Below are 11,206 nucleotides of genomic sequence, written 5' to 3' on the forward strand. Positions count from 1 at the left end.
TCAACCTTGGATTCTTGGAGAATAACTTCTTCATGACATATAACCTGGAAAATTTCAGTCAGTTTTTAATAAGCAGTAGTCCCCCCACCTCATAGATCTTAGCTGGAATAGAATCAGCACCAGGTGCTTTGCCAGTTGAAAGGAGTCTAATGACATTCAGACCCTCTTCTTCATTTGAAAATTCAGTTAGGGACGATTGCCTTCAACTTGAGGTAAATGGTTAGTGGCTTCTGCATTGATTATGGTCTGTTAAGAACACCATGAAAGTGTTCAGGCCATCTCTCTAGGATTATGTCCCTATTGTTGATCAATGTGGATCTATGAAAAGATGAGATGCATCATAGGTCTTTGACTCATAGCCTTCAGGGCATCATAAAAGCACTTTCGTTTGTCACTATCTGCAGAAAACTGAATTTCATCTGCCTTCTCTCTGAACTTCTCTTACGTTTTTCTTTTGATGGAATTAAATGATGCCTTCTTAGAAATGGATGAACTATTCTGCTGGTAAACCCTGTGGAGTTCTTGTTTTTCCATTTAGCAGCTTCTATATTTCTCCATCATTTTCATCAAACCAGTCTTGATGTTTGTGAGTGTTCTTCATTAGATAAGCAATTGCAATGCTGTACACCAGATCTCTGAAAGCTGCCTACTCTATTTTTGCTCCATTATTGTGAACTGTGTGTTGGCTCAGATTTCTCTCCCAAGTTAGCAACAAACTATTCACTCTCAGAGAGACAAACTAATCTCATGACATTAATTCTTCTAGTAGTCATTTTTCCTTGGGGGCACTACTTTGGTTGAATAAGAATATTTAGCTCAAAGAGGATGAGTCTGTGATCAGTTCATCACTCTGCACTACACATTGCCTTTGTCATTCTCATATCCTGTCTGGTTCTTCTCTTTACAATCACATGGTTTATTAGATGCCAGTGTTTGCTAAGGTGCATCCACGAAGTTTTATTGTGCTTAGATAAATGGAAGAGCGTATTGTTGATGAGAAGTACATGAGATGCACAAGTCTTCAGTAATAGGTGACCATTGCTGTTCCTGTTTCCAACTCCATTCCTCCCAAGGACTTCCTGTCATGTCTGGTAATCGGAGCCTACTCTAGCATTAAAGTCACCCAGAATTATAAGCATATCCTCATTTGTACATTGATGATAAGGTTCTCTAGGTCACCATAAAATTTTTCCTTGACTTCCTCAGGGTTTGTCATGGTAGGAGCATAGGCACTAATGATGATGACATGACATTTTGCTGGAAGTGTCAGTCTCATTGTCATGTGCCTATTGTTCACTCCTTTTTGGTAGGCATTCAAGAATACTGACCAGATTAGTTTTTATTGTAAAATCTACCCCCAGCCGTATGGTGCTTCCTTTCACTGTGGCTCCTCCTGAAAAATGTGTATCTAACTCCATTCTCAGGAAACTTCATTTGTCAACCTTGCTTCACTCAGGGCTGCTATATGGTTATGCCTGCTGAGTTCTCTTGTAACAAGAGCTGTTCATCTTTCAGGTCTATTAGATCTTGGATCTTGTATTATCTGTGAATGTGTGCACATTACATGTATCTATGGTGAATGGAATCTTCTTTGAAGAAGATCTTGTAGATATTTTTGTCTCAACTGCATTGTAGGATCCTCTGCCTGCTGTAGTAATCAGGCCAGGGCTGGGTAAGCAGACAATTTTTAGGGCATCTTTTCTAGTCCCTTTTTCTCATTAGGAGGTGAGCAGTGTGATCCTTAAAAGGACTACTCAGTCACCCAGGGGGCTGTTAATCCCACTGCTACTTTCAGTGGGGAAACAACCTATAGGCAGGGCTGCCTATGTGCAGGGTTGTGACTACAGCTCCCAGTGTATCCACACCTACTGCTTTGTCATTTGCTTGTCACCACAGGACTTTGAGGAATGATAAAGTATGGGTGATAGCTTTTGATGTATATGTGTATAAATTGGACTTAAGTGAGGTGGAGCTACATGAAGTCATCTGACTAACTCTCTCTTTCAAAGTCATGATCCATCAGGGCAAGAGAGAGTCAAGACTATTGGTAATGACTCTGGATGAAGTGGATGACCTTGGCATCTTTGTTATCTAATCAAGCTCTAAGCTTGGTTAGCCCATCTGCCGAAATGATTTACCAGGTTGTGATCACTATGCATGCTACAGCTTCTTGGAGCCACAGGTGAGAGTTAGGTGGCTCAGATGGACATCAAAGGTGGAAAGCAACCCTGAAAAGGGCTTGGCAACCCCCACACCTGAGGTACTAGTCATCCTTGAACATGTGAGGGTACTATATCTAACCTTAGTGGAATGAATAGATGTGACAGATGCTGGTGATGATGAAGATAGAGAAGCTAAGGAAAATCAAAGTCAAGGTGATGATGTTAGCACTTAATTATAAGACCAAAAGTTCATTCACACAGATGATGGAGCAGCAGAGGCTCAGGAGGAAAGGAGATCACAGAAGCATTGGTTGATAATATTGATTATGCAAAACAACAGTCTCTGCAAGAAGTTCACATGAATTGTGACAGAAAGGATACTGAGTCAATAGCAAAACTGATAAGTCATCAAAACATTATAAGGAAGGGGGCTGCAAATGGAAATGGCAATCATGTGCCATTACTACCAGCATGTAACACTCAGCAATAGTAAACATGAAGAAGAAATAGAGCTGAGTCTTGCACCATGGTAGAAAATGACAATTTTTTTTCTGACACTAAAGTTTAGCAGCATTTTGGGGGTGATGAAAGTGGAATGACATATGAAGTTCCTTAAGAAATAGTACATGGAAGTATGTCAGTGAGGATTCAATTCAATTAATAGGATCATGTCAAAGTTTCTCACAGCACTGATTGAATAGATGAGTGGGAAAAGAATGATATCAATTAGACCTTTGAAGATCTGTGCAGTGACTACTTGCATTCATTATCTTCTTGCAATGAAATCTCTCTATAAATTAAAAGAAGCTATTAAAAGCATAGCTGAAATCATAGGGACAGCATTCAGATGTGAATTCTTACAGTTGGTAGAGAGTTGGATCTGCAGATTATATTTTTATTGTAATATAGGCATACATATGAAAAACATCTATACTTTTATTAAAATCAGTAGATTATAATACAAGGTGCCATCCTACAACGGTTTCACATTATAACAGTTTTTGCCATTTTTAATTTCTCAGAAATTTCTTATCTAAGCCCCCTTTGCTATAGTCTATTTAGACCTTTTATGTATTAATTTTGTAAACCAGCTTCCAGCTTTTTAAACCTGGAGGGATGTTGTCTCTAGGTAGTTCCTCTGAAAAATATCAACTTCATAAAATTTGATGACCTTAATAATAATAATAATTGACATTGACATATCTTTTTACATTCATTACTTACCATAGTGAATCATGATCTAATAGTAGACTAAGAAAACATGACTTTAAGTATCTTCTCTGATAGATACTAGCTACTGTGTGTCATTGAGAAATTGAATTAGCCAATCAGTGTCCTAGGCAACTCTCTAGACCTGCACTTTGTAAAATATTTGCAGCACTGTGCTAGTAATGGAACTTCATTTCCTCATCAGATTTCTCTACAATAATAACTTCACAGATGAGGCAATAACAAAATTTAAAAAAAAACCCACCTTAAAAAAACTTTGCCTCATTTTAACATCAAAATAATCTTGTAAGATAGTACTTTGAGAATTATGTTTTATTTTGTGGTGTTTTACCAGTTGGGAAATGAGACAGATATAAATGAATGACATTTCAGTGATGGAAGAAACAATATGTAGCTGTCAGATAGAATTTGAATCCATGGTTTCCTTATTTTAAAATCTGTACTATTTCTGCTATTTCATATTGTCTTTCTCCTGGACAGATATTTCTGCAATCTGGAAATCATCTTAATCTCCAGTCAATGTATCCTTTCTTTTAATTATTGAAACTAGACTATGGGGAATAGATCCTCTTAAAAGAGTGAAGGCTGAAGACATACTTTAAAAACCTTCCCACAACCTATACCAAAATAAAATCAAAATGGGTTCAGGATTTAGACATAAAGGGTGACAACACAGATAAATTAATAGATCAAGAAATTATCTATTTGATATATGGAAAGATGACAAATTTATGGACAAACAAGAAATAGAGTACATTATAAATTGTAAAAGAATGATATTGAATATATTAAATTAAATAAGGTTTTGCACTAATAAAACCAATGCTGCCAATCTTCACAACTAGGCATTCTGACAAAGGTCTCATTTCTAAAATATGTAGAGAATTGCATCAAATTTAAAGGTTGCAAGTCATTTCCCAATTAACAAATGGTCAAAGTATAGTAATAGATAGTTTTCAAATGAAGAAAATAAATCTATATAATCATATGAAAAAATCATCCTAATCATTATTGATTAGAGAAATGCAACTCTGAGGTATCACCTCATACCTATCAGATTGGCTAAAATGACAAAAAGGTAAAATGATCAATGTTGGAGAGGTTGTGGAAGGATTGGGACATTAATGCATTGGTGTTGGAGTTGTGAACTGATCTAACCATTCTGGAGAACAATATGGTTCTATGGCCAAAGAGCAATAAAACTGTTCATACCCTTTGACTCAGCAATTCCAATTCTAAGTCTATAACCAGAAGAAATAAAAAATGGGAAAAGGGGGCAGCTAGGTGGAGCAGTGGATAGAGCACTGGCCCTGGAGTCAGGAGTACCTGAGTTCAAATCCAGCCTCAGACACTTAATAATTACCTAGCTGTGTGGCCTAAGGCAAGCCACTTAACCCCATTTGCCTTGCAAAACCTAAAAAACAAAAAATGGAAAAAGTACCATATGTTCCAAAATATTCATAGCAACTCTCTTTGTAGAGGCAAATAATTGGAAACTTACAGGATGCCCATCAATTGAGCAAAGGCTAAACAAGTTATGGTACATGAATATTATTATGGGATATTATTGTTCTGTAAGAAGTCATAAATGGTTGAACTCCTAACTATTATATTGTTGTTCTTACTCTAGATGACTATAGTTCTATTCAACCAATATTCTCAATTAATAGCAATGAAACTGACTTCATTAAGATTAAGATTCTAAATTAAGATTCTAAACCAACCAGCATGATGTCCTCTATAAGTATTGTGGTCATCTCCCTCCCTCATCCAATAATTAAGAATTTCTTAGTAAGACTGCTCCAGAAGATAGAGATCAAGGCTGCTCCTGAGGCCTCTTTTAGAACCCCCTTTGTTTTAGTGTTTCTTTTATTCTACCCTTTTTCCTACAACTTCACTGCTTTGTTCTCTTTTAGCTTTTCTTGAATTTTCATTTCAATTGTCATCTAACTTATGGTTGGAATCCCAGCGACATTTTCATGGGGAAAAGAGATTTTGAGACAGTGTGAAAAGAGAAATCATTTTAATCTCTTCCTAGAAGTTCTCTGTTTTATGCAAAATAGCAGCTTGGTGCTGATAGAAAATTCTGAGAGACACTTTGATTTTCGTTTTACTTTCTTGTTCCTTCTGAGTCTCTCTCTCTCTCTCTCTCTCTCTCTCTCTCTCTCTCTCTCTCTCTCTCTCTCTCTCTCTCCCTCTCTCTCTCTCTCTCTCTCTCTCCCCCACGCCCCCAGATAATAAGAGAGAACTACTTTTGGACTGGATTGTGGGATCATTAGAAATAAGTATATGAAAACTAGATAAGACTTTGGTAGTGAGCTTCTCAGACTCTAAGAAATTTTTTTTTCAGATTTTGCAAGGCAAATGGGGTTAAGTGGCTTGACCAAGGCCACACAGAATTATTAAGGGTAATTATTAAGTGTCTGAGGCCAGATTTGAACTCAGGTACTCCTGAGGGCCAGTGCTCTATCCACTGCGCCACCTAGCTGTCCCTCTAAGATATTTCTTGATGAATGCATTTATCTCTTTATCATTTATCGGCTTTAATCTGCTCTTACCTTCCTGTAAATTGCTTTTGTCCAGGAGTTAATGAAATTTTCTTTTAATTATTTAAATGACTTATCTAAACCCTCAGTCTTGGAGTGATTCATTAGACCAGTGAAGAACGAAAAGTTTCCTTTCTCTAACTTTTTTGATTTTCCTCATAGATTGCTTTCTTAATACTAAATTGATAAATGTTTTAAATAACAAAATTATGTGAGTTAATAAATCTAGATACTGATTGGATATTTCATGAAATATACTCTGACAAATCACAAACTCAAAGATATTCCCTTGAAAAGTAGAAGTATCCATTTCTTTATTAAACAAAGATACAACTAAACTATAACTTAAATACTTTTGGGAAATTATAGCTAGAAATAAATATGCTGTTGAACTTAGGTAACATGAATTGGGAATTAAATTCCAACATATCTGAATAATCCATTCATACCAAGATGATAGAAATAGGTTATGTATATATAATCTGTTTTATTCAGGATAAAAATTAGCAATACTTATAGAGAAATCAAAAAAGGGAAATAGACCTCAAGGAACTAGCTTTCCAGAAGATATCTGTAAAATATTGCATGCTTATAGGTGAAGGTCACTTATATTCTCATACTTTCTTTAAATTCTTCCTACAAAGTTCTAATCTGAGAACAAGTAACAAAAGTTGAATTGCCCCTACCAATTTCCAACTCAGAATTTGTAATTTCCAAAATGCCCATAGCCTACATTTGCTTTTCAGTTTTTCTATATTCTGTGTGGAAGAAATAGCTACTTCTTAAATCAGAAATTAGATAATTATTTGTATTTCTTTCAAGCTTTCTGAAATTGCAATTAGGTGAATATTTATATCTTTGTACATTTCTGCTCTTCTTCCATTTCAGACAAGATCATGTTTTCTTTGGGGCTATACTGATGGTCCTCTCCATCTGAATTCAGAGAGATACTTTTCTGTTGCTGTGATAGCAAAGTTTTACAGTGGATAGAGCACCAGACCTGGAATTAAGAAGAGAGACCTGACTTAAATTTGGCCTCAGACATTTACTTTCCCATTATCCTTACTAGTCAATTAATCTCTATTTGGAGATAATAATGACTACTTTGCAGGTTTATTATGAGAATCAAACTGAGATATGTATAAAAAGTGCTTTATACAGTGTTTGGCATATATAAGATATGATAGAAATGAATATCCCTCCACCTGTCCCTTTTCCCTTATCCAAACAGGGAATTTTCAATTTAGTTGCATTGCTTTTAACCAGTTATCCTGAAATCATTGTAGTGTTCAGTTTACTCTTCTAATATAGATCAACAAAGAAGCAAAAAAATGAAAAAAAACCCAATGATTTCACTAGCTCATAGTCTTACTGCAGCATATTTCAGATGCAACACCAACATTGCTATTAGACTTTCACTTTTAGAATTTCTTTTGCTCTTCTCTGTAAAATACATGGAAAGGGGTCAAGCTTAGGAGGAGGCTGTGGGGGAAATAGAAATAATGGAAGAATCTCACTAATGATAAGGGGAAGATGATAGATTCTTCCCACTCCCTTTATAAAAATAGTATGTGAAAACAATTTTAGTTATTTGTGACTCATCATTTCATGGAACAGATATTGACATTGATTATTTGAGCTTTCTTCTCTCCAAAATTTTCCTCATGGCAACCTTCACATCCTTGTTCCTCAGACTGTAGATCAGGGGGTTCAGCATGGGCACAAAGACAGTATAAAAAACAGAAGACACTTTTTCCTGGTCCATGGAATTTTCTGAAGAGGGCTGCAGGTATATGAAAGCGGCAGAGCCATAGAAGAGGGCGACTGCGGCTATATGGGAGCTGCAGGTGCTGAAAGCCTTAGATCTCCCTCCAGGGGAGCGGATGCGGAGGATACTGGTGATGATGCAGATATAGGAGCTGACAATGGTGATGCTGGGGAGGAGGATATTAAATGCACTAAAGCACAAAATCACCACTTCATTAACATAAGTGCTGGAACAAGAGAGCTTCAAGAGGGAAAGGAGTTCACAGAAGTAATGTTGGATAAGGTTATTCTTGCAGAAGATCACTCTAAATATGCAGCTCGTGTGCGCTGTGGCTCCAACTAAGCCCAGCAGGTATACCCCACCCACTAGCCAGGAGCAGAGCTGATGGGACATGGTAATGTTATAAAGTAAGGGGCTGCAGATGGCAACATAGCGATCATATGCCATCACTGCCAACATGTGGCACTCAGCTATAGCAAAAACAAGGAAGAAATAGAGCTGTGTTATGCACTCAGAGTAAGAAATTATATTATTCTCTGACACAAATTTCACTAGCATTTTTGGTGTGATTATAGTTGAGTGACAGAGATCAATGAAGGATAAACTACTGAGAAAATAGTACATGGGAGTGTGAAGATGGGAACTGAGGCCAATCAGTATGATCATGCCCAGGTTCCCCACCACAGTAACCACATAAATGCCAAAGAAAAGAAAGAAGAAGGGCAGCTGGAGTTCTGGCCTGTCGGTTAACCCTGTGAGAATGAATTCAGTCACTGAGGAATCATTTCTCATGGCCATCATCAGTGAGGGATGGGGGTGAAGAGTATCTGTAGGGACACAAAAGAAATAGCATTTTAGAGAGACTCCTGATTATTACAGCTATCCATCAGAGGCTCATATAGAATAGTAGACTCATATCCTTCTCTCTCAGTCCCTTTTCAAATTCTTTTCATAGCCATGAAAATTACATCAATCATTTCTTCTAACCTCATAGTAATATTTGGCATACAAACTGTCTAACTTTGTGCTAAAATTTTGTTAGTTCTGTTGTTTGTCCTTCATTCTCAAAAAAGACCATGACATCAGGGAGGTGATGCCATGAGAAGCACATGAATTGGATTTGAGTGAGGGGATGCTGAGTTAGGTCATCAGTCTCATTTCCTCCTCCTGAGCTATCTGGGTGCAGTGAATCAGAAAGATTGGAGATGGCCCAGGATTCAAGATTATGCTAAAATAGGAAAGATGTAGCTGCTGGGAAATGGAATGCAGTTGCATTGAGAAGCAATATAGTATAGTTGAGATAGTATTTTTGACTTGGAGTTAGGAAGATCTGGGTTCGTACTTTAGGCACTTACTAGTTGTGTTATCCTGGTTGAAACACTTACCTGCTGCAGACTTTAGTTTCTCATCTATAAAATACAGACATCAGAATAAATGGCATTGATAGTCTTTCCACCTGTAGTCCAGCTCTAAACAGTATAAACAGCTCTAAACAGAATGTGCTAGATGTTTAGCTTTTCCTTTTAGATACTCATATTTATTCTTCCTTTTCAGCTTCTATATCATGTTTATGAATTTTACTAGGGAAGCCACAAATGAACTTTTCTAGGGTGGGATACTGTCTCCATGTCAGAAGTTAGAAAAAAAGGCTTAGTCACTCAGTAAAAAAGAAAATCAGTTGAGTAAAGATTCTATTAGAGTATATTATATTATGGGGGATTGAAGAAGTCATAACAATTTTCATTCTTCAGTTCTTCCATTCAACCCAGATATGGTTTTGTAACACTGCTCTCTCTTAGTTTTCCACCGTCTCACTGATATTTCTCAATTATTCTTCTTTGCTGTATCACCCTGCACAATATACTAACTAATGGCTCTTACATTGCTCTATCCTGAGTTCTCTTCTCTTCTCCAATTTTTCCTCCTTGGTTGACATAATTACTTTATAGATATTGAATTATTATCTTTATGTCAATGACTTCCAGATCCATATATATAGAGTCCTAGTTTCTATCCTGAACTGATAACCCACATCACCAATTGTTTCCTGGACATTGTAGAGAAAATATCACTTAGGGGACAGCTGGGTGGCATAGTGCATGGAGCACCAGCCCTGGAGTCATAAGAACCTAAGTACAAATCTAGCGTCAGACACACAATAATTGCCTAGTTCTGTGACCTTGGAAAAATCTCTCAACCCCATTGCCTTAAATAAACAAAATGTTTTAAAAAAGAAAATATGACTTAGGCATCTCAACCTCAAGGTGTCCAAAGCAACTAATTATTTTCCCCCCTAAAATTTACCGTTTTGCTGAACTTTCCCATTATTTCCTGAAAGTAATTATCCTCTCATTTACCCAGTCTTGCAGTTTCATGGTCGTTCTTAAGTCTTCATTCTCAGATGTCAAAACAGGTGCCAGATCTAGTCATTTTTTACCTATGTAGCTTCTTTTCCATTTGTCCACTTACATATACATTAGTCTTATTCTGGTTCTTATTACCTTTTGCTAGAATTACTTAAATCCTCTTCTGCAACAGCTGCTCTACTTCATGTCTCCACAATACAAACTACTCATCACACAGCTGTGCAAATGATTTTCCTAAAGCTCCGTTATGACCTGAACCAATATCAACCAAACTCCTTTTAAATAAACTCTATTACCGCTAGGATTATATATGTGATTATTGTATGTATGTAAGTATGTATATATGCAAATTGCATGTATGTATGTATATATATGCATATTAAAACATATATATGTAGAAACATATGTATTCCTAGAGATAATAAATATATAAGTGGACAAATGTATTTACAGTATATGCACATATATACATAAATATATTTTTCATTTACTATTTAAAGTCCTTTATCACTTGTCATCAATCTACTTTTCCAGATTTATCACACATTGCTTCCCTTCATAGATAGTATAGTCCAGCAAGACTGGCTTTCCTAATCTTTTTCTTGTCTGACAGCTCATCTCCAGCTTTTCTTTCTTTGCATTGATTATTCCTATATTAGAATTATGTTCAATCTTCACCTGTGCCTTTTTGAATTCCTACATTTTTGTATGACTTAGGTCAGGTACCATCTTTCACCTGAAATCTTTTCTCTCCCATCCACTCCCCATGCTCATTTCCTATACCTTGTCTGCAAAATGATCTATATATTTAATATAAGTACATGTTGACTCTTACTAGAAACTTTTGCTTCTATCTTACCACAAAGCAAGTACTCAATATTTGTTCATTATTTGATTCACCTGAATGCCTCATTAGTCATGATTAGTGAAGGGCTAAGGAGGCTGAACAGGTGTAGTTTCAAAGAACTTTTCACTCCCTAGCTTTGAAGTCAGATAGGTAAACCACAAAAATTAACTTACTTTCTAATCAAGTCTTCTACCCTCTTCAACAATAGTTTCCAGAAGATAAATTACTTTAATGGGGCAATTGGTGGTTATCTTTGGCATTGATTTTTCTGCTTCTTTTTTGATAAC

At 36.4% G+C, this 11,206-nt stretch overlaps 1 protein-coding gene across 2 annotated transcripts; it reads right to left on the reverse strand.

Annotated features, from left to right (window-relative positions):
* Positions 1-7,568: 7,568 nt before the first annotated feature.
* Positions 7,569-11,141, reverse strand: LOC141488003 (olfactory receptor 8G1-like). Of its 2 annotated transcripts, XM_074187672.1 has the most exons (3): positions 11,123-11,141; positions 10,751-10,756; positions 7,569-8,479 (listed from the first exon to the last, which is right to left on the reverse strand). In XM_074187672.1, the coding sequence occupies exon 3, from the start codon at positions 8,370-8,372 to the stop codon at positions 7,569-7,571; it is 804 nt and encodes a 267-aa protein (XP_074043773.1). In that variant the 5' UTR covers positions 8,373-8,479; positions 10,751-10,756; positions 11,123-11,141. The 2 variants fall into 2 exon arrangements, with proteins under 2 accessions (XP_074043773.1, XP_074043765.1); XM_074187664.1 differs by lacking the exons at positions 10,751-10,756; positions 11,123-11,141 and having other exon boundaries at positions 7,569-8,504.
* Between the last annotated feature and the right edge of the window lie 65 nt (positions 11,142-11,206).

This window comes from Macrotis lagotis, chromosome 1, assembly GCF_037893015.1.
Source record: "Macrotis lagotis isolate mMagLag1 chromosome 1, bilby.v1.9.chrom.fasta, whole genome shotgun sequence".
NCBI lineage: Eukaryota > Metazoa > Chordata > Mammalia > Peramelemorphia > Peramelidae > Macrotis > Macrotis lagotis.